The 27,391-nt window shown below is 39.3% G+C and overlaps 1 protein-coding gene across 10 annotated transcripts in view; it reads right to left on the reverse strand.

Annotated features, from left to right (window-relative positions):
* The window catches only part of Fggy (FGGY carbohydrate kinase domain containing), a 495,194-nt gene that overhangs the window by 370,868 nt on the left and 96,935 nt on the right, over window positions 1-27,391 (reverse strand). For all 10 annotated transcript variants that reach the window (XM_013521725.1, XM_005398481.1, XM_013521726.1 and 7 more), the window contains one exon: window positions 5,628-5,716. In XM_013521725.1, coding sequence (XP_013377179.1) covers window positions 5,628-5,716 — 89 coding nt within the window. The remainder of the gene's footprint in view (window positions 1-5,627; window positions 5,717-27,391) is intronic.

The raw sequence follows: 27,391 nt of genomic DNA on the forward strand, positions 1-27,391 counted from the left end.
ATTACAGTTAATGAAAATATAGCAGTAATTATTATTTTCATTAATATAATAGGAAGAATAGAGCTGAATAACAAATCAGTCCTAGACTTGGTGGTGATTCTCTCAGTGACTCAGACAAACAAAAGTAGCTGGCATAGTTTGCAGGATGAAAACAACTAAAGGGGGAGGGAAAAAATAAATATAGAAAAAAGAATAAAAGTGGTGCAGAGGAAAACAGAAGGAAGAGAGGAGGAAGAGGAGGTTTCTTACATACTATCACTGCCAAAAACAAAGTTTGAAAGTTTTAAAACAAGGTGAAATCTAATCACTTGTTATCCTGGACTCTGTTAGAATAATAAAACAAAAAAGAAAAATACCCTGTAGCCATTTTGGCACTCATTGCACCAATGCCACCCAAAACAATCACATGCAAGAGCCAAAGGAACACCAAATTTTAACTTTTCCTTGGACCAGAGGGTGCCAAGTTCCTGCTCTACTGCCGAAGGGGTTTTGGCCTTGACCTGTTCCATTTCAGAACTGTGTTTCTCTTATTCTAGAAGAAGAAACAAGTAGTGGGGAGTTTTTATTTTAAAAACCTTCTATTTGTTTAAATACGATGTGCTAGATTTTTTTTCCGCAGTACCTCTAACTCTCAATAATCCCAAGAGATTGCTGAGGACATGTGTCTTAAAGCGATAAATTATTTGTTCCAGGTTCTTACAAGCAGAGACACTGAGCCCAGGTCAGTTTGACCACAGGGATTTCTCTCTTTCCACTATACAAGAAACTTAGTGTAAGGATTCTATGCCACATGTGACAGAGAAAGGCAATTTTTAAAAAACTTTTTACATACTCTCAAAACTGTTACACATATTTAATGCAATCCCAATCAAAATACCATTAGTATACCTCACAGATGTAGAGAAAATATTCCTAAAATTAATCTGGAACCAGAAGAGACCTAGACTAGCAAAAGCAATCCTGGGCAACAAAGCCAAAGCAGGAGGCATCACAATCCCTGATTTGAAATTATACTATAAAGCTACTGTGATAAAATCAGCATGGTACTGGCAAAAAACAGACCTAAAGATCAATGGAACAGATTAGAAGATGCACACAACTACAAAACACACTCAGCCACCTTATCTTTGACAAAGGGGCCAAACATGTTCACTGGAAGAAAGACAAGCTCTTTAATAAATGGTGCTGGAAAAACTGGCTGTCCACATGAGAAAGACTAAAACTAGACCCATGTCTATCATCATGAACTAATCTAAAGTAAAAATGGATCAAATATCTAAATATTAAAACAGAAACACTCCATCTAGTAGAAAAGGAAGTAGGTAAAATCTTGAAGACATAGGGGTAGGCAGAGAGTTCACAAACAAAAACCAAACTGCACAGGAAATACTTCAAAGAATTAGCAACTCCAATCTCACCTTATTGAAAAGTTTTTGCATATCAAAAGAAATCACCAACACAGTAAAAAGAAAACCAAAGAATTGGGAAAAAGTTTTAGGCAACTGTCCCTCAGACAAAGGACTTCTATCTAGAACATATAAAGCTGAATTTTTTAAAAAGAATTTTTTAAAAAGAATTTTTTAAGAAGAATTTTTTAAAAAGTCAGGCCCCCAAAGTTCAAAGACCCAACTCAAAAATGGGCATCTGAGATGAATATACACTTCTCAGATGAAAAATTACAAATGGCAAATAAATATAGGAAAAAAATGTTCAACATCATTGGTTATTCGAAAAATGCAAATTAAAACAACGCTGAGATTTCATCTCACTGCAGAAAGAATAGCTACCATCAAGAAATCAACCAATAACAAATGCTGGTGAGGCTGTGGGGAAAAAGGAACTCTTCTCCACTGTTGTTGGGAGTGTAGACTGGTGCAACCACCATGGACATCAGTCTGGAGACTGCTCAGTAAACTAGAAATTAGAGGTCCCATTCAACCCAGCTATTTCCCTTCTGGGTATTTCTCCAGAAGAATTGAAAACACCATACCACAACAATATATGTGCACCCATGTTTATAGCAGCACAATTTGTCATAGCTCAATCTGGGAAAAAACCCAAATACCCATCAACTGAGAAATGGATAAAAAAGATGTGGTATTTTTGTACAATGGAATATTACTTAGCTATAAAGAAAGATAAACTCGAGGCTTTTATAGGTAAATGAATGCAACTAGAGGCCATATTCCTAACTGAAGTAAATCAGACTCACATGTATAAACATTGAATTATCTCCCTAGTGTAAGAAACTGAGAGTAAATAAAATCTGAAAGGCACAATAAATATTGTGAAAGGGAAAGAAACTGCTCAAAAGGAAAGAATAACAGGGATGGGGAAAGCAGAAAAGAAAGAAAAATGAAAGGGAAAAAAATATATATATATATATATATACACAAGATAGCTAATATAATTGTACTATTAATTTCTATTGGTTTATTGAAAGGAATAGTCAATGCCTAATTGTTTGATCAATTTTGCATGACTATATCTGCTAATCTGAACAACTACTTTGAAGATAACAATATGCAATATAACAGCCATTGTTAATTTTCTATCATCTTGTTTTAAAATTGTGTATCATTTTATTTATTCTCTTTAAAATAAAAAACTTTTTAAACTTTTATATTTTTAAAATCTATGACATATCTGTCACACATATTGATCACATTCATTATGGGGAATTTGTACCTGTTCTTTTTTTACCCATCCTCCTTCCCATCTTTTAACCCCCTTTTCCCCTATTTATAAAAGCTTTGTTTCCAGTTTATTCCCACTTTTCCTCAATTCTCTTTTTTTTCCTTTTCCCTTCCTTCTCTTCCATCTTCCCCCTCACCCCAATGAGATATTTCAACATATGTGTCTGATTTATTTCACTTAAAAGTATGATCTCCAGGTGCATCCATTTACCTAGATATGACTCAAGTTTATCCTTCTTTATGGCAAGTAGTACTCAATTGCATATAAAAACCACATTTTTTTATCCATTCATCTATTGATGGGCATCTAGTTTGTTTCTGAGATTTAGTTATTACAAATTGTGCTGCTACAAACATGGGTGTGCATATACTGCTGTTGTATGATGCTTTTAACTCAGAAAGGGAATTTTTGAGAATAGCTAATTCCTTTTAATTTTTTTTCTCAGTAATGTTATTAAAAGCTTTTTTGGTATCATAAATCCATACAATAATATCATGGAGTGGGTGCTGTTATCTCCATTTACAATCAAGGAATCTCAAAAGGGTTCACCCTTTCATCTTGATCATGTAGTTTGAAATAGTGAAGGGGAAAAATTGAGATACTGAGTAAACAGAAGAGACAGAAGACAAATGCAAGCTCAAAGGAAGCCATGAATGCGCAACCATTCTGCAAGAGGAATTTGGGGTGTGGTGCCCAAGGCCTGAGGCATCTGCTCTTCAGAAGAAGGAGACTGGAGGGTAGCCCTTAGAACTTGCTCATAAGTATGGACAGAGTGAGGGAGGGGAAAGGATAATTTGTACTAATGAAAATATCACAAGCATCATAGTTAATTTAAAAAAGGGCAGCAATGATGGATGGCAAATAAAGCATTTCTAAGCATTAAACTTTATGTTTCTTCAGGGTCTGAGATTGTCATAAACAGAAGTGGAGGATCCCAAATATGTTCTAATAGGTCAACAAGAAATCTTCCAATTTTAAAACCACCAAATTCCTTGGGCCTATAATATACTTCCCATCTCTAACAGGCATGGAGCACCTCAGACTCACATACAACTTTTATGTATATTCTGCATATTGTTGTCTGAACTATCCTGACAAAAAAAGTACATATATAAATTCTCAGGTCTTCAGGGAGCTTCTGATTCAGTAAGATTGAAAACTACAACTCCTACAGATCTATGGTTTGAATAATGACTTGGGTAACTCTTATAATCAACGAAGTTTAGGAAAATTGCTATACTGGAACTCATAAGAAGCTTGTAGGTACGTATCATAAGAAGAGTGAGACTCAAAGAAGAGAAGAAATATGCCCAAAGTCACACAGCTAGTGAGAAGTATGTTCAAATGCCATTTCATTTAAGCCCATCAGAGCCAAAGCTTTCTTCAAAAAGCCCATTCCTAGGTGTGTGAATATGGCATTGGACACCAGGAAGTGGGAATGTAAACATTCAGAGCCATACGGGCAAAACAAGGAGGAAGCCAAAGCACTGGGTGGAACAACACCTCCCAAAACGAGGAGAAAAGCCAAGTCCTCCTCCATCTCTGGCTCCATTTTTGAGTCCTCAAGACTTGTAGGCCAATGGCCTGCAAACACACAACTGCTGCCATTGCTTTGAGCAAGAAGTCTACTTGGGTAAAATTATCGAAATGTTTCTTTCACTACTGTATAACAATTTTTTTAAAACCTACAGAAAGCTTCTCTCAGAAATAACTTTAGACAGTATCACACCAAAAGATGGCAAAATTCACTCCATGTCTCTAGGGCCTGTTGTCCTGATGGGTGAGTACTGAAGGTTTGCTGAGACTGGATTCACGCACACTGGGCTCCCCTCCACGCTGAGACCTTTAGCTAACAGTTGCTTCACTGGGGGTGGGAGTATGACATGAACAGTGACACACTTGTATAACATCCTCTACTGTCTCTTTCTAGAAGCTTCTGCTGCTGAACTCTTATATTCCTACCAACTCACTACAAGAAAAGATCCTAAATCTGCAAAACAGGACAGAGGGAGCAGCACAGAGAAAACTGCACTGCTAGTTCTAGCTTCCTTGAGTTTAAATAAGGAAAACGGGGAGGACCTGCCCCCTTCTGAAGGTATTGGCTTTAAAATGCAACATCTCCCTCTCTAATTTACACAAGTTTCTCTGTCCTCTGGGTACTGATCCTCTTCATCACAGATTTGCATAATCCAAATTCTAAATCCTGTGAGGAAACTTCCCATCCTTGTGCATCCCCTTAAATCTAAGGTCAAAATGACAACAAATTTGTCATACTTGGAGATTCCATGTCCAATCTGTCTGTCTATATTCACTTTATGTCCAACTTATCTAATCTCATGTACACACCCATTTTGTTCATTACAACAGTGACAATTTAACACTCAGTGAGTACCCTGTAAAAATCTCTGTCATGTAGCATATAATTTAACATTCATGATTTACTGAAAAATGGTTGCTGATGTCAATACACATATCTCTGCAGTAGGAGATTATTAAATCACATTTATATAAAAGCAAACTAAATTAATATCATATATATCCCTTTCAAATCAACTTCCTTGAAAAACATGTTCTACCCTAATTAAGGACTATACATAAATATTTTTCCTTTTATTTATCATGTAAAAAGTGCTTTTGGAAAAACAGTTACATTTCACTCTGGATTTTTCATATGTCCTTCAAATATGTCCACTTTTAATGAATGGACATTCTTTTGCTTAGAAACCAGTATTCCAGGTCTTATAAGAACACTGGTGTTTGGGCATGTGCAGTGGAGGTAGAAGATAGATTCAAGATGTTCCAAGTATGCAAAATCATATGCAGATGTACAAACAGTACGTCCAGTTAAAGAGAGTTAAAAAAAGAAATATATATATACAGACACCCAAGAATGGAGGGCACAAATAAAATCCAACTTGTAATTAACATACCGTGCTGTGACACCTGTTGCCTTCCACGATAAAAAGTCTGGTAGATCAAAGAAATGTCCCGCCTTATCCCAGCAAGTCTCTCTCAAGTTCTGCCAAATTAAATATATATTAGAATCAATTATGGGTTTTTTTCTTAGCCTTCTCCTCTTTCAAAAATGTTTTAAAACTTTCAAAACAAAAACATAGCCAACAATGTCCATTAAAACATCTGTTCAAGCACTGGAGGAGGAGAGGAGGGGGAAGAGAAGAGTATGATAGAAAAGCAGTACGTGTATAGGAAAGAAAAATGGCAATTATTGATCCTTCCAAAATTTCCTTTTATCCCTCTTTGCCAACCTGTAGGAGGAAAAAAATCATACTCCATGAGGATATGCAGTCCATCTTCCCAGTAAATGGCAAAAGGATATGCTCTAAACATGTAGAAAGACTTTTAACACTGAGCCCCAGGAGCCTGTGGGAAAAAGTACACTAAGAAATTACTCAGTGGATGTTAATGTGCTCTGCCATGTAAAGCTGTCCACATAGAAACTAGTTCCAAAAGCAACATAAAAGATAGTCTGCCCTCAAAGAACTACCAATCTAAGCCAAAAGAACAGTCACATAATTAAACCATTATTGTAAAAATGTCCCAGATTTATTTTTTTTCCACAGTGCAAATGGCCAGATTTTTTTCTTGAAGCTTGGCTTTTCCATTCCTCTGCTGATTCTTTCTGGAAAGCTAATATTTTACCTTACCCATGATCTATATCCTTCTGTTCCTTTGTCCATCCTACCCATCATCCCTCAGGGAAAATTCCCAAGATCTCCCACTCCAAGTTAGGGTTATCGTATACCTCACAATTATCTGTGTAATGACATTTCTCTTCCTAGACTGTAAGCTCTATGAAGTCCAGGACTTCATCAGTTATAGACCATTATAACTGCTGTCTCTTCTCCACCAAGATAAAGAATACTTTCAGTTGTGGAGCAGAAGCTATGCAACACTAGTGCCTTTACTATTGGACTTTACTGCACCAGGGATGGACAAGTGACCTAGTTAAATCGATCAGATTCCTTCTCCCAGAATCCAAATGTAGCCACTTAACTGATACCTATGAATAGAACTGGATGTGAGATAAACTTGGAAACTATGAAGTGGCCCCGTTTCATACAGCACCTAGAGGAAAAGAACTTACAGAAAAGAGAAGACAGACACACTAGCAAAAAAAGTTTCCTACCACTCAGGTAACTCTTCTATGTCCTGGTTTCAATTATTCTAAAAGTGGCTTCTAAAAAGGAATTTATCAGGCCAGGGATATAGCTCAGTGGCATAAGCGCCTGCCTGGCAAGCACAAGGTCCTGAGTTCAATTCCCAGTACCAAAAAAATAATAATAAATAATAATAATAATAATAAAATAAAATGAAAAGGAATTTATCATAAACACAAGGGTATTTTAAGGAACCCAAATGCAACAACAGAGATGTTCCAAAAGAGACAGATTCCAATATGTGCTCCAGGACAAAACACAGTAGGCATTCAAATATATACTAAGGTACCAGGAAAGCTGCTTAGTTTTTCCATCTAGTCCCTTGGGAAGAGAGTTTAGAATTAATGCTGGGTGTGGTGGTACAGGCCTGTAATCCCAGAACTTGGGAAGCTGAGAAAGGAGGATCACTGTGAGTTCAAGGTCAGCCTGGACTACAATGTGTTCAAGGCCAACCTAAATTACAGTGAGACCTTGTCTCAAAAAGCCTTAAAAAACAGAATTTATAAAGCGCTTCTATATGTGTCACTTCCTCAGAGCAACATAAAAGTGTTGTGTGTATTATAGCAACTTCACAGACATATGGCTGGGCATTACCTATGTGTGCCCTCAAATTCTGTGTGTTCTTCCTACTTACAACTTCTTATCATTGCTACCTGAACTCAGACATCTACATGCTATCCCAGGTGCACAGTCCTACTAAAACAATAACATCAAAAGGTTAGGACATAAAAGTCAAAGTATTGAGCCCATTCTCTTTTAATTTTGTTTGTTCCAATTATGTGACAGCTTATATCTAGAAGGGGACTTATCTTAAACTTCTCTTTGAATACAAATTAACACTAAATAAAGAAAATCTTAATGAAATATGCCTATCACACCTATGAACCAGCAGTGACTTTTAAATATTAAAACTCATGATCACAAAATGGTAACATTTTGAAATAATGTGAGTCAAACTACCAATGTGTATTTTGGACAGTCTCCAAAATCTCTTTCCATGTGCTTTGTGGTTGTAGTGATCAGTGGTCAGGAAGAAGAAAGGGCCACTTCCTTTTAAAAGTTCCAGCAAGCCAAGGCCAGTGACCAGGCAAGAACCAGTACACCACGACAGCAATCACTAGTGCTTCCAGCCAAAGCTTAACCACCTTCTAGTTTAGGGACTAGACTGAGAAAACAACTGTTTCAATTAGAATAATTTAGCGTCACTAAAGATCTTACACAAAGACAGCAGTTAGGCTGCAGCCACACAGACAAATGCTGTGGAGCCCAAGTAGAACTATATCTCCAAGAGAACCTTAGAGCTTTGCCAAAAAAGACACACACTAAAGAGAGGAAGAATAAGGGATCCAGAGCATCCTTTCTTCCTGAGACAATACTAGTTTCATCAATCAAAGCCAGAGATGCCAGTAAACCTCTCCACAGGATGAGGAACAAAAAAGGCAACATGTTTTTAATGTATAAGGTATCCTTAAAGAATGCACATGGTCTCAAAAAAGAAGTGAGCAATGTTCCCTGCTTTCTCTACAAAAAAAAATTCTGGAGACTAGCCAGTAAAGAGAGGAGAGCTTAGGTGAGACAGAGTGTCTGGAAGCCTGATCCCTCACTCTGAGATGCTGACTGGCTATCCGTGAGGGTCTCAGGCAGTGACTCTATCGGGATACATAAATCAAGGGGCTTTTTGCCAACAAATGCCTGATTAGCTCCTCAAAGTAAATTTTTCATCTATCTCTGTAGTTAAATCTCTGTCCTTTCTCTTCTCCAACCAATGCAGTCCTAGCCAAGGGTCTCAACCTTGCTGAGTTAATTCTAGTCTTGAAACTACTACATCTTCTATTTTCTTAACAGTTAACAACAGGGTGTCATATGCCTCAACTCATGTGAATCTCAGGTGTTTAAGGTGTCAAGCAAAACGTAATACTCTCATATTAAGCATGTAGGAGCTGAGGATCAGACCTTAGCTCAAGTCACACAGGATATCTATTCTAAAGTGAGTGTTCTTTCCTTTCACTGTGTTCAAGTGACTGCCCTGAGGCTCCTCTTTCTAGCAGAGCTGTTGTGATTGGGCCTTCTGGGAATGTAAGGATGGAAGCTTCCACCATTCTTTACACCAGAAACAAACAAACAAAAGCCCTTCCAAACACAACCTCAAAATTTCAGCAATTACAGTTTCAGGTAATTCACTTAACTTCTGTGTACCTAACAACACCTTCTGTGCACAAATGGAGTATGTGTTTTAATAGAGCACACAGAAACCACTCAACTCAAGCCATCATTTGTGCATTGTGTGCTAGCTTAGTCCAATTTAAACTGGGAACTCTCTATGCTGATTGAGTTAAGTCTTTCTGTCTTCCATTTACCAAGCAACTAACAAAAACTAATCTTTTCAAGAAATAAAGAATCAGGACAGATTTAGGGTGTATGTCTTGGCACTAAAAGTTTCTGCATACCAATAATAATCCTTTGAGTTAAGCCACCCCCAGTTTGAAAGAAATCACAGAAAACAGCTTTTAAAAAAAACTGTTTATTACTTTATAAAACCACAGCATTTCTTGGGGGGAGGCTACTGCTCAAAGCTCACACAAGTGCAGGTCTCAGCAGAGGGTTGGGATAGAGTAATTACCTCTAAGGTTCAAGCTCCACATCAACTCCCTGCCAGCCTCCAGGCAGAGTGAAGGAGCCTTCACCTCTTCCCTCCCAAGCAATGTCCTGGGAAGTTGTCACATTTCTGCTGCTTCTAGGCCCCCAGGAAACTAGTGGGAGAAATGAGGAAGCTACTGCAACAGCACCAGTGTCCAGAAACAACATGAGAAAATATGGATACCCGATTAAACAATGGCCAGGAAGCATTTCTTATATCCTGGAAAGAGATTCTAGCTGGCCCACTGGTAGTGTGAAGTAAATAAAAGGAAGGGAACAGAGCTCTCTGGTTCTCCCCTCAATAAATGTTTCTGGCTGCACATTTCAACTATTCCTGATGTTTCTTTCCAGAATAACCACCCCTGAAAAAGTAAAATTTTATCCTCATCCTATATTCAAGACTCCAAATTAAGGCACTGGATAATCCAGTGAGGGAAGATGCTTCAGGAGAAACTTAATCTTGGACGTCATTCTCAAAAGAAAAATGATGCTGAAAACACAGAGTGGATCCTAAGCATGATGAGAAACTTTACAGAATGAATGAAACAACAGAGACAGAGACCAAACCCTCAAAAAACTTCGAGGCAGACAGGCAGATTGCTTGAGGTTTGGGACACCAGAGCTACCTTTCTAAAAATTTAAGACTTACCATTCAATTCCTCTGTTTAAAATTGTCCAAAAATAAATAAACAAACAAATAAATAAATAAAATTGCCAAATAGCTCTTTGTGACCTACAGCTACATTTTAAATTCCTTAGCTTGACTCTCAGGACTTATAACAACCAGGCCCAACGGGGCCATTTCTATTATCACAACTACTTCCTGGGCACAACTCCCAAGGCCTCTCTGCTAACATTCTCCAGTCTACCCTCCCCTCATTTCTTTCAATCTCAAACACCTTATGCTCTTCTATATTTCTATGTCTCTGTGTAGGCTGCTGCCTCTACTTGAACTAACTTTCTTACTTTCTGCCTGATCACATTTCTGTCCTTGACTCAGATTCACCTCAGATGCCACCTTTTCTAGGAGTCCTTACATCCCACAATGTATCTGAATTATACGTTCATATACCTACATCCACCTCAAAGTGACAAACATCTGGAAGGCAAAAGACAAGTCATGAAAAAAATGCAAAAACTTCAGAAGGTATAATGAAATTTAAAGTCAGGCTCTTTCAAAAGAAAGTTACTATGACACTGGAGAAAGATGTGCTTCAAGAAAAGGTAATTTTAAAATGATGTATGACAACAATGTAATGAATATGATACCAAGGTTTTGTAAGTCAGCCTCATAACTTTATCGTAATATTTTTGTGTGGTCATATATCTGCCTCAGTGAGTAATTACAGACAGGGTTAAGGAAGGGAAAGGGCTTTGGGGCTGGAGTGATAGAATAGGCTTCCTGGTAGAGATTTGAGCTGAATCCTAAAGGTCAAATAAAATAAATATCTCTGCTACTTCTGAGAATCACATAAACCACAAAAATCTGAACTGACAAGACACATGATACCCAACAGAGAAGAATTTAATTGTGCCAACACATAATTTATTTGTAAAATGAAATAATTCCATTGTATAAGTGATTTTCAAAAACTGGATTAAGATGGATTTATATGCATCCCCCTACATCTCCTGGAGGGCTGCTGTTTTATGAAAAGTAGATTTATCATCCACACGAGAGTTGACTTTGGACCATAATAATGTCATCATGCAGATGACAACTGATCAGACTCAGCAAAGCAGATTCTGCCAGGAGTGTGATACCACCATGCATATCAGGAAAACAACGCTGCAGTATGTGGGGTCTAGAAACTTCACAGTCTAGCAGATCTGAGTTTGATTGCTGTCCTCACCATTTCCCAGATGTATAGCTGTAGGAAAATCAGTGTCTCTAAACCCGTTTCTGCAAATGCTGTACTGCTAACATGTACCTCAAAGGATTCTGGGAACATTAAATAAAATAAGTCAACAAGATTTACTCATTACTTTTACAGCCCTTCACATTTTTCAAAGCAGTGTGACATCTATGATCTCATCTGAACTGTATAATTCCTTATGGCAGGGAAGGCAAAAAAATTATAAACCTAACCTTGCAGATTACAAAACTAATGCGCAGAAAGAGGCCATGATTATCTCAACATCATATGACAGGTAAATGGAAAGTCAGGCTAACCATGTATATCTAAAGTCCAGCCCAGTGCTAGTTCTGGCTTCTGCTTCCCTAAGGCATAAAAAAATTCAGAAGAGCCAGGTGGACAAGAAAGATGCCACAGTAAGCCAGACAACTCAGTTCCTTGATGGTGATATTATCTGTGGAGGCAGGGAGACCTAATGTGAAGGACAGGTTTCCAGAAGAGTAAGGTCTTGAAATAGACATAGAAGTACATGTGGACAAACACAAAAGTGAAGATGTCTTCTCTCATATCTTATCCACCCGAATCCCTTCTCATCACCACTTTCCTGTCTCCTTCATGACCTTGTTTTCTTTTATGAGTTTTTAAATGTGACTGCTCTCCAGACCTTATGCCCTAGCCAAATGCTCTTCTCACATACTTCCTGGGAAATCTCGACTACTCCTATGATTCTAGCACTCTTCAACATGGACAATGCGCCAGATCTCAAAGTTCACCTGAGATGTTTTCTGAGACATGCCTCTTGAAAATGTCTGTGCTTCTAACTCATGTTCAAGATAGACACTATCTTCCCCCAAATGGCTTCCTCCTTGATTTTCTGTTGATTGGCCCAGCTACCAAGGGAATTATCTATTTCCCATTTTGCCATTTATTCCTTATATCCAATTATCCTTCTAATTTAAGTTAAACATCAGTTCACGAAGAGGCTCCTCCTCTTTACCCCTGTATAAGTCAAAACTCTACAGAAACAGAACAAGCATGGTGTGTGTCTGTGAGAAGGCCCAGATGGTCTCACTACGTAAGATACAATTCCAGCATTGCTCACTCCATGAAATTATTCCTGGCTGCCCTAAGCTGAGCTGGTTTTTTTCATGCTGTGGCCCTATAAAATTGCAAGTGGCCCTATTACTACCCTCATCATCTGTGCATGTGTCTGTCCCTTTCAATAGATTGAAAGTTCTGAGGAGGCAGGAACTGTACGTTTTCTAAACTTTCCTCCTAGGATCAAGCATTGTGACTAATGTATAGACGGTAAACAACATTAGCTGAATGAATGAATAAATGAATGAATGAGCGGAGATGTACAAGCTAAATGACAGTTTATGGGAATGAAAATAAGGAATGAATGGATAAATGAATGTGGTTGTGAGTAAGAACTGTCCCAGTTGCTCTTTTTTCACTCGGGTAATGGCTTTTCTCAATCTGTTTCAGGAGCAGAGACATATTCTAGCCAACCCTGACTGCCAGGAAGATAAATTTCCCCTTACAGTGAACAGGGTCTTTGGAGAAGTTTCATTTTAATTGGAAAATGGATCCATTCACTTCCTGGCTTCGACTCCTGGGTCAGTACAGACAGCACTACTGAACAGCTGCCAAGCACCAACAGAAAGAGGGACTGTGGCAGGAAGAGCACTAAGTCCAGTCAGACATTTGGGACATCCGAGGACAGCCGTCTGTCAGCTCACACAGGTCCTCTTCCCTGTCTCCCCCACATGTCCTTCAAAGCAAACTTTATTTACTGCCATCCCATAAAAGACAGGTGATCTGTTTACTGTATCAATGTCATTCCTTTGGTGCTTACTTGGCTATGCACACCTGCCTGTTCATTTAGGCAATGTTGTGGTATTTCATGGTCATTTCCTGTTGGCTAGTGTTATGGTTGATACATTTACAGCTAGGAACAAGGGCCATAACTGAGAAGTCCCTTCATAATGAGAGAAATAGCATCAGATGGGAACTTCACAGTCTTTTCCTTTCGATGAATCCAGCATTACCGAAAATATCCCATCAAGGAACAGGTTTTGAATCTTTTATAAAGGATCCCTGGGGAGGGTACTGAACTCTCTAGGGCCTTTGTCACTTGCCAGGACAGCCTGGCCTTACATCCTCTCACCCCCACAATCTTAGCACACATCTGGCCACAAATCAGGGCTGATAGACACTGTTGCATGGTCAATAAATATTTCATTTGAAAAATATTGCATGTTAACTCTAAGAGTACAAATGAATACATTGTACTCCCCCAAAATGAGCTAAAAGTCAAGTAGGGAAGACGGAGGCCCAAATGCAACATGAGAAGAGCCATGACTGCAGAAGAGACTCATAGTGACTGGCGGTACGCCAGGACAAGTATAACCTCACTCAACTGAATCCAACTACGGCAAGAATGCTATGAGCTAAACACTGTCATAAATAACAAGATGAGACCTGAAGGCATTAGGTGATTACTGACCAGAAAAAACATAGCTAACTGGTAGAAGAACCAAGGTCCAAACTAAGGTAAGTCAGACTTCAAAGAAGGAAAAATGTGGTACAACTAGCATACTAAGTAATAAAAAGAGCAGTCATTAAGAAGTTCTTAATGTGTGCTAGGGGCTGATCTACACAGTTTATAGCACACGCATTTGCTCAAATGGGCCCTTAACGCCCTTGTGGCACAGGTGGTCTTAGGATCTTTAGGAATTACTATAGGATGCACAAACTGAAAGAGTAGTTAGGCAGCTATGAAGTACTACAGCTACAGAGGCCACACACCTATAAAGTACTACAGCTTGGATACACACTTGATGTATGGCTCTGGAGAAGAAGTAGCAGAATATGCAAAGGCTATGCCTTACTAGAACTGCCACCAGATCTATTAGTTTGGAGAATCTGGGACTATGCAGGTGCTGAGAGGTAAGCCTGGAGCCAGACATAAAATCCTGATCCTACCTTCAAATTATTCATTGTGTAGGTAGAGCAAAGAATCAACTGATAGGAAACATTCAGGAGAAACATGTAAGTAGTACATGCACAGTAATTCATAAACTAAGCATTCTGTGTGGTTGTCTTGGTTACTTTTCTCTCGTTGCTGAGACAAAACACCCAATGCACAAAATGAAGGAAGGAAAAGTTTATTTACCTTATAGTTTGTGGAAGTTTCAGTCCATACTTGGCTGGCTCCAAGGCAGAAGATAACAAGGCAACAAGAGCAAAGGGGGGAATGGCAGTGCATGCAAGCCTCTTTCCCTACCTTATATTGTAAGCAGGCTACCCCCACCCCGGGAGCAGCACTCACATAGTTAACCTTCTAAACTTCTCACACTGACACAATGAAGAACATCCTAGAGCAGGAAGGGCATGTCCTTTGCATCCCAGGATGCAGAACTGCTGAGTCATTTAGCCAAACCTCTAGACTCCTCAAGTTGACACAATGTATCACAGTGGTCACAAGGAAAAGACATCCCTTCTACTTCTACACAAGGAAAGGAAGAAAGGATTCACTTTGGAGCCACTATCCAATCAAGATGTGGAGACAAGGCAAAGATTAAGGAAGGTAGGACGGGCTGGTGGCAGTCCAGGCTGTGGCAAGTACTTGAACAGCAGTGAAAGATGCAGCAGCATCAGCAGCATCCATGAGAAAGTTGGTCTGAGCCATATGTTAGACAGGTAGTGAGAGGTAAATTTGGATTTGGTTTAGACACCCACGTCAGAAAAACATGGAAGCCACATCAGTTCTTAAGCAGAAAGTGATTTTTGCGAATACTGTTTTATGAACATTAGGACAGAAACAATCTGAGAAACTTTGGAGTGAGGAGAGGTAGCAGGCAGAAGAGCCAGTTTCCATACGTATTTGTGGCAAAGAAAATAGAAAAAGCAAGCAAAAGGGAAGGAAAAATAAAATAAACATAAAAAAGAAGATGACTAGGAGAGAAAATGAAACAATAAGGACTAAGAAGAAGAGAAAGGACAAGAACATAAAGCCAAAAGATGTGCAAAGAAACAAAGGAATAATGGGGTGAAAAGGAATAGGTTAAGCATGAGATATGAATACAGTGACAAAGACAGACAAAGGATGTGAGAAAGAATGAAAGAAGAAGTAGGTAAAAAAATTTAAATGTGTTGAAAACAATGGCCCAACCATGACAATGTCCTCGACAAGACAATGCAGGAAGAAGGGAAGGCAGGAACCAGCCTTGCTTAGTCTGCACAGGGCCTCTTGTCTACAGAGATGAAGTCATGGTTGATGTCACTGCCTCTGAGTCACACACCCCTAAAAGGAGAGGAGGAGAGGGCCGCGTCTGGTATTCAGTCCCACTCCTGGACAAGAGTTCGTTTGCTGCTTTCATCCTCAGGGGCACCATCTGGTCTTGAGATGTCTGTCTGCACAGGAAGGACATGTAGCCATGTACATGGTCAGAGCTCAGCCACCAGCCTCTTATTGTGGGCCTTGAGGAGAGGGTCAGAAAAGGTATGGAAAGTAGCATGTGGCTTTTCTCTGACTATGGCCAATGGGCAAATGAGCTCCATCCACAACATCCCAAGAAGAAATTCCACAATAAGCACTGCAGAGTATATAAAAAGGTTAGCTAGGCTGCTTTCACATTGTCCATACCCTTGCCTTACTGTAACTTCCCTCTCATGCAAGTCTAGCTTCCTCACACTGACACCAATGCTGTTTGCAAATGACCCTACCGATGACCTAATTCCAAGTCCTCTGCTGGCCCAGTAGCCTACTCACCTGTGAACACTAACTGAGCCATATTTGAAAGTAACCCAAATTTCTATTCCACTTATTCTACTCTGACTTTATCTTTCATCCCCCTTCTAGAAATGAGGACAGCCTGAGTATAGCAACTGCATTCTATTTATTGCTATATTCCTAATAATAAATAAAATAGCTGGAATAAATGCTTATTAAGTATTTGGTAATGAATGAAAATCTGTGAACAACTCTGGCAGAAAACTGTTAGTACCATATTTTTAGGCTATTTCTAAAACATACACCTATTCTTATAGCCATCATCCTAAGAATGGTGGTTGATGAAGACAACAGCCTATAAGGTACAGATGACAACTGCTCTGAATACATTTGCTGGAGTAGTTCAGGGTAGATTTAGTTTCCCTGATTCTCTCTCCCCATGAGCTGTGACAAGCTGGGCTTGAAGTAGAACTAAAACTTGACCACTGGTAGCTGCAGGAAGTGAGCCTTTCTCAGCCTGCTCCCACTTGCTCAAACAGGAATCTCTTGAGGAGTCCATGTTCATCTACTTAAGCTTTATTTTGGCAGTCCACACCTAAAGCTGCCCACAGGCTGATCTTCTCCTGGTTTCCAGGCCTCTGTTTTGAAGAGGTCAAACTTAAATCTGCATTTATTTTCCACTGTGATTTGTTCAGGACCACATTTCACAGAATGATTTGTTTCCATTTGCTGTGATTTGACTGAGTGTCCTCAAATGTCCACATGGGAAAGGCTCAGTTGCCCACTGTTGGGAGGTCGTGGAATCTTGAAGTGAAGCCTGGTAGGAGGATGCTGAATGACTGGTGGCATGACTCTAAAGGGAATAGTAGGATTCCAGTCCCTTCTTTTCTCTTTCTTTGCTTCTCAACCACCATGAAGCAATTTCTTCCACCCCAATCCCCACTTAATATGCAACCCTGCCATGGCTTAAGAGCAAGGGGCAAAACAGCCATGAAAGAAAACCTCTAGAAGTATGAGCCAAAATAAACTTTTCCTCTTTTTTATGTTGACTTACCTCAGGAATTTTTTTACAGTAATGGAAAACTGAGTAACACACCTTTTAACTATTATTTCAGGTTAAGGAAAGTTCTTTTAAAATTGTTTTAGTTTAAAGTAAAAATAGTTTTCTTTAATTAGGGATTATTTTGAAAACTCTGAGTTTAATTCAAATGCCAATACCTTCCAAAGTAAAGTAATATTCAGAGGCAGCTGTTCTGGTCAGATGGCTTAAACATATTTCCAAATATTCACTTTTGAACATTCTTTATTAATGAACATCTCTGACTTAAATCTAACCAAAAATCACAGTATTATTCTTTGTACATTTTCATTACATAATGTTAAGCTTAAATGCAAACAAATAAAATACCTCAGCTACTAAAAATACTACATGTGTCCTTTCTTCCAATGTTTTTATGACTTAAGACTGAATTCTTTCTCCCTTCATTGTTGGACTACTTCACTGAATCAAGAGGTAAGTATATGAAAAATATATCTCCCTAGTTTTCTTTCCAAAACTCAACTTCTTTTTATCATTGTCATCATCTGAAAAGAAGTTGCTACCACTAGCACTTAATATTTACTAAATACCTTCTGATGTATAATATTGCCATCATTTCCACTTTATAAATGGGAAACTAGGACCTCAGTGAAGTGAATCGCTGAATCACGCAGGCAGTAACTGGAGTCTGGGGAGAAACTCTGGCTACTTGAACCCCAAATGCAAACTTCCACACCACTGTTCTACTGCTGCTTCCCAGGACATGGGAGGAGTTCCATAAATATCTGCATGGTGATTCACTCTCTGTGTTAGGTCCATGGGCTTGTCTCTGACCCTCAGCCAAAGCCAGACCATGTGGCCTCATGCCAAGACAACTACAGGAGTCTTCTGTCTGGTTTCTATCTCTGTCCCCATCGTTCTGAGGGTCACATAACGCCAGTGCTGAAGAAGCCGTCAGCATCACACCCACAGCTGTCCCCAAATGCCAGAACACAGACTGGTGCTAGTCCAGTATCAAAATTTTTCACTCATCAGTGGTCAAGTAATAATAGTAAAAATAATTATAAAAATATAAGGTTCTTATTCTTAATAAGATCATGAATAACTAATTGGCACTAAGAAAGAGCTTATTTCCTAATTGCTTGTTTTGCTTTACTTGGATAAGCACCAATACTTGGCACCTATAGCATTACTAGGGACACAGTTCAGGCCCTGTAGCAAAGCCATAAAGGGAAACAGAGGCCAGGTAGGACAGAGCCACTTACTCAGATAGCTCTGCAATCCCTATGTACATTCCCTCTGCATTTCTGAGACAGAAGACACTGACTGTTGAGCACACTTAGGAACACACCGAGGCAGCTTTTGGAGACACCTCTCCCTGCAGGGAGTCTTCAGAGACACCCTGGCCTTACAGGAACCCTAATGCATTTCATCATCTAACCAGCAGAGTGCTCACAGATTGGGGCACAAGGACAGCTTGGAAGGAGGTCCTAGTTGCACAAGTACTTCTGCAGCTCCTGGGTTCAGAAGAAGTGAGGCACTAGCTCAGCCATTTACTCCTTTCTAACCATATATACTTAAACGGAGCACAGAGGAGGCTGGCTTTTTAAGAAATAACTATAATATGCTGGCACATAAGCAAGAGTTTATAGGTTTAAATTAGTTGAGTAGAGATAAATTTGGATCTGATCTAGCATCAAGTCTGACTTGAGTCCGAGTCTCTAACTTTGGGCATCTAAACTCTAGATATTTTCATAAATTATTATTCTAGAGTTCTTATTTAAATTTAGGTTTGGGCTAACTGCCCTGTGCAACACATGTAGAAAGGAAGAGAACATCCTGACCCGCCAGAGTCAAACTGCCAACTTCTAGCAGGCTCTATGCCTTTGATCCCCATGACATGGTGGCAGAGGTGATAGCTAAATGACTGACCTCACTGAGGACAAGACCAACTTCTGGGAGAGTTTTAATCCAGGAGTGAGTGTACCCTACCACACAGACAGCCACTGGAAACAGACTCAGAAGGGTGAGGGTTAGACACAGTTATCCTAAGATTCTCTGAAGAATCAAGTTTTCCCATAAGGTTCAATAAAAAGAAGCTTAATCCATTCTGAACTGTACATATTGTTTTAACCACGAAAATATGAAACAAAGTATAGTATAGTATAGTATGAAGACAGAGAACACTAACCTTGCTTGGGGCCACTTTTGCAATGGAGGAAAGGAAGGTGGATAAAGAAGAAGTTATTGTTTAGAGGAAGAGCTCCTTCTCTCTTCTTTATCTCTTAGCTGCAGAGACAATTTTGACAAAAAAAAGAAATCTGTGTAATGTTAGTTGTATTTCCCTGTCCTGCATAATCCTCTGGAAATGAGAGACCATGTTATCGTTCATCAGGTTCAACACTCTGTTCATTACAGTTATGTTGGGGTGGTGCTTCTCAAAAAAATCCTGGCACTCATTCCATTTTTTCCATAGTGGATTTTATTAATTATTGCTATCCTTGTCTTCCTCTTTCTTAGTGGAATGCTCCTTGATAAGCACATTCTGTCGCTCACTCTAGACTTCAGTGAGTTCTGCCATCATCAGGGCCTCCTTAGTATCCTCAACAAGCTCCTCTATGTCTGCACCATCAACACCCAGACCCACACTCTTGCTCACAGACACAATCTCCTCCACTACCTGTGCATCAGACCCTTCAAAGTCACATTTAGTGACACATTTTAGCCACAGTCTTCTCTAGGCTGAGTCTAAGGCCCAGTACATGATCACTTCCCAGGATTTATCAATGCAGTTGATGCAGGGCAGGATACTGAAACGCTTCTTGTAGAACTCTTTCAGAGTCAAGGACATCTTTTCAGTGACATTAAAACAGCTGATGAACAGCACCTCTGAGAGCAGCTTCTTGAAAAGGCTCATAATTTGCTGGTCCTTGAGCTGCAGAAGCCAGTGATACAGCTCAGTAGCACAGTGCCTGCCTGGCAAGCGCAAAGTCGTGAGTTTGATTCCCCATAACACACACACACACACACACACACACACACACACACACACACACAATCCATGAGCTGCAGAAAAGGTATCATGTTGGGGGAGGAACTTGACCTTTATGAAGTCATACTTAGTATCTTTTTCATCCACAGAAGCTGGAGGGTTTGCAGGGCACTGTTCATTAGAAGGCGGCACCTTTCAGGCAGTTGGTTGTCAGAATGGTATTTCTTAATGGTGAATGTGAACATCTCATGCAGCCATTCCATGAACAAGTGCCTTGTGACCCAAGCTTCAGATTGGCCCTCCACATGACAGGCAGTCTGGTCTTATTCACATTTTGTTCTGTGAATGCATGAGGGGTCTGATAATGATGTACCAGAATGGTGCACCGGTAATAGCTTAATCTTTAAGCCAGTGCTTGTGCCTTGTCCCTCTATGTGACACAGGTTCTGTTCAGCATCTTCTTCCAGAAGAGCCCCCTTTCATGGCAGCTGACCTCTTGTTGAGGGACATATTCTTTCTTCATGAATTCCAGGTAATTCTTTCTTGAGGTCTTCTGCAGTAGCCTTGTCAGAAGTGGAAGCCTCACCATGTCTTATCACACTGTGGATGCCATTTCTTGTGGAATTTATCAAGCCACCCTCTACTGGCTTTAATTTCATCACTTGTTGCACTTGCAGAAGGGTTTTCTTGTAGTAAGTCACTATGCAATTTCCTGGGTTTTTCACAGATCATCTCTTCACTAACATTATCAGCTGCCAGTTGTTTCTCTTTCAACCACAGTAACAAAAGTTTTTCCACCTCGTCCAGCACTGTGTCCTCTGCTTGCTTAACATCATTACCTCTTTTGTCACATCAGCTCATTCGATGGCATCTTTATTTTTCAAAATAGTGGAGGTTGTCAACTTCACTATCTTGCACTCTAAGGCCAGATGAGTCACATGAATACAATTCAGTGGTTATTCTCTTCAAAATCTTCTTGCCATTCTTGCTCTACACTTTCTTGGTACCTTCATTATTGCTCTGCACATTCTTACCACCTTCATTACTGCTCTGCACTTCCTTTGGAGACATGCTGGATTAAATAATACTGTACAGTACAGCATGTGCTAAAAGCACACAAAAAAGCTTCACAACAAGTATGCACAAGGCTGTCTGGGACCATGATCTCATCTAGAGGGAGCCATGACTACTTGTCAGAGCAGAGAAGATGGCCACATTTGTGTTAGTGTGGGGAAGGTGAGCGTGGTCGTGTTTATCACACAATGCAGAGTTCATGATCAGCAGCAAAATTATACCAAACACTTCTGTTCATGAACCGAACTGTCCATGAACAGAAGCTTTTGTGAGCTGAGGTATTACCATATAGAGGAGGCCCTTAATACCCCACTATTACAAATAGATCAACTAAAAGAAAATTCAATAAAGACATATCAGAGTTCAACCAAACTTCTGAATACATGAACTTAATAAATACATACACAGCATTCCATCCAACAAGAGAATACACATTCTTTTCGGTAGCACATTCTATTTCCTCCAAAATGGACCATATCCTAATTAATAATGCATGCTTACATACATGTAAAAGAATCAAAACTTTGACATGCATATTATCAGATCGCAGTGCAATAAAACTAGAAGTAAGCATCAAAAGAAACCACAGAAACTAGGCAAATATGAAAATTAAATAACACACTCTAGAATAATCAATGAGTCACAGAAGAAATCAGGAAGAAATAAGACAATACCTGAAATTAAATGATAATGCCAGTACAACATACCAGAACTTATGGGACACAATGAAAATAGTTCTACAAAGCAAGTTTAAAGCTATCGATTGTCACATCAGAAAAACAGAATGAGGCCAAATAAATGACCTAAAGATACATCTCAAGGTCCTAGAAAAAACAAGAATAATCCAAATCCAGAGCTTGTACAGGAAGGAAATTATAAAAATCAGAGCAGAAATCAATGAAATAGAGACTGAAAATACAATACAAAAGAATCAGTGAACCAACAAGTTGGTTCTTTGAAAGAATAAATAAAATAGACAAATAGTCAGTCCTATCAAAAAAGGGAAAAACACATAAATTAATGCAATTAGAAATGAAAAAGGTGAAATCACAACAGACACTGCCAAAATCCAGAAGATTTTATATGTTTTATATGTGTAATCCATGTATGTTCACTTTACAAACATATATGCCAAACAACTGAAGAACTGAGATGAAATGGAGAAATTGCTACATATATATGAATTACCAAGAACTTAAAAGTACTGAATAATGCAAAACAAGGAAACTGAAGCATTAATGAAAGAAACCTACCAAGAAGAGTGCAGGATCTGACGTATTCACTGCCAAATTCTACAAGAATTTCTAAGATCAATACTCTTCAAACTGTTTAATGAAATTGAGAGGGAAGGAGTACTCCCAAAATTGTTCTTGTACAAGGATCTGACCAAAAAAGAGAACTACAGACCAATCTCCCTAATGAACACAGAGACAAAAATCCTCAACAAGATACTGGCAAACAGAATGCAACAAATCATCAAAAAAGATCACACACTATGACCAAATATGCTTCATCAGAGGGATGCAAAGACAGTTCAACAGATGAAAATCAATATATGTAATCCATCACATAAACAGAAGGACAAAAAACACATGATCATCTGAACAGATGCAGAAAAAAAGCCTTGGAAAAAATTCAACATCCATTCACAATAAAAACCCAGAAGGAGATAGATATAGGCAGGTGTAGAAGGACCTTATCTCAATCTAATAAAAAGCCATTAATGACCACCATATTGTCAACATTATAATAAATGGAGAAAAAAATGGAAGTTTTCCCTGTAAAATCAGGAATAAGACAAAGATGCCCACTGTCATCACTCCTGTTCAACATACTCAAAACATTAGCCACAGCAAGCAGGCAAGAAAAAGGAAAAAAAAAGGGATATGCATAAGGAAGGACAAAGTCAATGTATCATTATTTGCAGACCCCATGATCTTGTACTTACAAAACCCAAAAAATTCCACCAAAAACTCCTAGAATTAGTAACCAAATTCAGGAGTGTTGTAGTATACAAAATAAAGACACTTAAATGTGTATAGTGTTCCTATACACTAACAATGAACTCACTGAGAAAGAAATAAGGGAAACAGTATCATTCATAACAGCATTAAGAAAAATTAAATAATTGGAAATTAACCTAAGCAAGAAAGTTAAAGCCTCTACAGTGAAAATTAAATCACTCTTAAAAAAGGAAATCAAGAAGGACACCAGGGATGTGAGGGCGATCTGGCTGCAACATCTGTCACCCCTTTGATCACCAGGGTTGATATGGCTGATCCGCCTGGCTAGGCCAGAGTCCTCTTGCTCCCTCAATGCTCCATGTGTGTCCCTCCTAAAGTTGCTTACTTGTTCTAATAGGAAACTACCCCCAGTAGAGGTGGACTATTCCTCCATCAAGGGTAGACAAGTAGCTGCACTCCCTGTAGAACCTCCAAACAAGAAGGTCAGCAGAAAATGGAAGGATATCTTCTGTTGCTGGATAGGCAAAACCTATATAATCAAAACGACTATACTTCTAAAACTAATATAGATTCAACATAATCTCAATAAAAATACCAACAGCATTCCTCACAGATCTAGATAAAAGAATCATAAAATGTACATGGAACCCAAAGAGACCCAGAATAGCAAAAGCAATCCTCAGTAACAAAAGCAAAGCAGGAGGCATCACAATCCCAGATTTGAAGTTATACTGTAAAGCTACTGTCATTAAAACAGCATGGTCCTGGGACTAAAACAGGCACTGTGGGTCAGTGGAACAGAGCAAAAGAAGCAGAAAAAACTCCAGGCACAATTAGCTATTTGTTCTTTGACAGATATTGATCATGTCTGTGGACAGCCATAAAACAGTGACCATCTTAACTAGAATTTATTATATATCACACAAAGCTAAACCTGTCATGATTTCAAACTACCTTCACAAGTTTCATGATGTTCCAACTTCAGATGGATCTACGGGTGCACAGAGATACAGACAGATGGACTTATAAGTGGTAAAGCAGGATAATTAAAATATAATCGTTCTGAGTGTTTGATACCAAATGGTTTCAACTTTTCTGTATGTTTGAAATTTTAATACAAAATCTTGGGGGGAAAGTGGCTTTAAGTCTCTTGCTCTCAGTTCTAGAGCTGGAAGCTTCTGAGATAACAGCAAATGTGGCCCCCTCCTGCCCTCTCCATCACACACAGTGCTTTGTATGTAGTAGTTACTAGGAAAAAACAAAGTCTATTTCACTGAATAAGTGAGTATATCCTTATACATCAGAACAGTTTTTTCTCATGGTGAAGATAAGAGAGGAAAAAAGGAAGTTAAAACCAACCCAGCTTTCAGAGAAACAAGACCTACCCCTCTGGAAGAATCCTGTTCTGCATCTTTCTGGACTCCTGGTCTGCCACTTCCCTTGCCTTCCCTGCTATTAACCCTTGCCTGCTACTAACCCGGGGCCTCCCATTTTCCAAGATAATAGTCCTCATGCTGAGTTACTATATCACACAACACCCATGAAATGGAATGTCCCTTTTAGTGTTTTTTCTGAAGAAAGTATTTTCCTACAATTTAGCCACTATGAGAAAAGAGTTTTGTCTGCTTTTTAAAAAATCTAATGCCACATGGACATCAAGCCAGCCAACTTAGCAATCTTCTTCTCACTTGTCTGGTTTCACTAAAAACCAGAAGCAGCTGACATTCCTGCAAAGCAGTTAGTAAGACTGGCAGCAAGCTAGCTGTGCACTTATCTGGGTACTGCAGTCCTACATCGATGTCTGTCTACTGGCTGACCAGGAGACCTGAGTTCATTCAGCAAACATTCACTGAGTGGTCATCAGTGCTAACACCACATTTGGCTCTAGGGATACAAAAGCAAGTTAGAGATGCACAGACCTGGTCCCCGCACATATGAGGCTAAGAATACAATGACCCAATGAGGAAGAACTGCAGTATCACAGAAAAACAAAGCAAAGCCAGAAGAACCTTTGGTTAAGTCCAGTGCTCAAACTTACAGGCAAGTCATTTCCTGTCTTTGAGGTGTTCTACTTTCACCTAGAAAATGTGAGAAATAGTAATATTTATCTCACAAGACCATGTCATAGATGAAATAAAACAAATACTGTATATGCCGAAGCCAACCATAAGCCATAAAGTAATATACAAAAATATTAATATTATAATAGTTGGCATTTGTTGTATGTTACTAGGTATCAAATGAGCACATTTTTTCCTAGTTTGCATTTTAAAATTACTTCATTAGACTATAAAACTAAAAGAATAAGTACATATTTGACATAAATCCAATGTTGACATCAGGAGAATAAGGGATTCATGATCCAGGTGCATGAAGCTGGGCATCAGCCTCAGCACTCTGTATGTAGCAGGAGCCCAGATATGAGCAGCCCACCCTAACAGGAAATTCACAACAGATGCCCCAACACCAGTGGACAGGACTGACCATGTTGCTTAAAGGCTACTGGGATCTGGTCCCAACATATAGAGCCTTAGTATCAATACAATAAACAGAGGCTTTTTGATTTAATAGATGAGATTTAGATTCACCTGTGGGCAAAGAGAGCAATGATAAAAAGAGGTATCCACTGTAGGGGTCCTAAGACACAAAGGAGAGGTTTAAGGAGTCCCTGCCTCTGCCTAGAGCCTACCTTCGCTTGGCTCCAAAATAAGCTGTGACTCAGGTAACACAACTGCAGCCAAGGGAGAGGTATTGAGTTGAAAGAAGAGGTAATGCTCCAAGCCTCATTTTCCACAAAGGGAAAGAGAAAATTAACTTAAACTGGGTATGCACAGGACCTTTACTTTCAAGTAGAACGATTAGACAGGCACACCCAGTAATCAAAATAGGTATAACAGATGGCTTAATAAGTTCATTCATTTAGCAAAGTAATTACCAAGATACTAATGCTAGATGCTAAATAGTGCCCTAGACACTAGTGATACTAATGATACCCAAATAAACAAGGTGTAATGTCATGTAACAGTTTCCAGGGTAAGGGATGCCACTGGGGACAGTGCACCTGACATTACTCAACACTAGGGACAGAAAGTCAAGGAAGGGTTTCTGGAGGAAATGTACGTGGGGTCTTGAGAAATCTGTATATAGTTCCCAGGTAGAGAAAGAAATTGCATAAATTTATCAGGCAGAAATAAAGCAAAGACCTAGCATTGTGAGAGATTATGGGTATAGAACTGTTAGAGCCACTAAGAAACTAACCATCTGGAAAGTCTTTCCATTGCTCTTATTGTTTGTTATAGGAAAAGTAATAATGGATTCCTTAAACAATTACCTAGACCCTGGGCCTTAAATTTAAATGCCCAGGAGTGGAGAGAGACTGCTACAAAAGTAGCAACACCAGCTCCCACTGAAGAGGGCCACTCCTGCTCAGCTCTGGCTAACTCCTTGTGGCCCTGCTACTGCCAGAGCAGCAGAAAATCTGGATTTTTTTTTTATTAAAACGTTTTAGCATTTACACGTTGGAAACTAGTTAAAAAATGCTTTTTCTGTTTCTCCAAATGTAGCATGGGTCAAACTCTGTGAGCAGCCAGCTTGTGGCCCTGGCAGATGGAAGAATGAGTGTCATTTAAGAACAGGCAGTCAGGAGTAATGGTTAGTGCCCAGCTGTTCTCAGGCTGGACTAGGTCATGATCCTAGCTTTCCTACTCAACTCAGGCAGCTCTGGTAAAGCTCTCAAGCCTTCTGAGCACTGGTTTCCTCATGTGTATTATGGGGCCCTCATCTCTTTCACCTTGGCACCCCCAAGGCTCATCACCCAGGACAAGAAAGTTGATGAAAACATGTACCCACCACTCACTGTAACAACCTCAGATCCTCCTGAAACTGTCACTACAAATGTCTTTTCTGTACTAGTACATGTAGAGCCTGACAGACAAACAGCTGTAGTAGAGTAAAATAGTGATGGTCCCATATTCTAGATATAAAATGCCAAAATTCAAACCCTAGCCTTGCTATTTACTAGCTGTGTTAGTTACTTTTCTCTCATTACTGAGACAAAATACTCAATGCCCAAAAATAAGGGAGAAAAAGGTTATTTAGCTCACAATTTGTGGAGGTTTCATTCTATAATCAGCTGGCTCCAAGGCAGGGTGGCGTGGTAGAGGAGCAACAGTTCATGGCAGCAGAAGGCAGCAAAGACAACAAGAGCAAAAAGCGA

This window comes from Chinchilla lanigera, unplaced genomic scaffold (assembly GCF_000276665.1).
Source record: "Chinchilla lanigera isolate Chin_1 unplaced genomic scaffold, ChiLan1.0 scaffold00063, whole genome shotgun sequence".
NCBI lineage: Eukaryota > Metazoa > Chordata > Mammalia > Rodentia > Chinchillidae > Chinchilla > Chinchilla lanigera.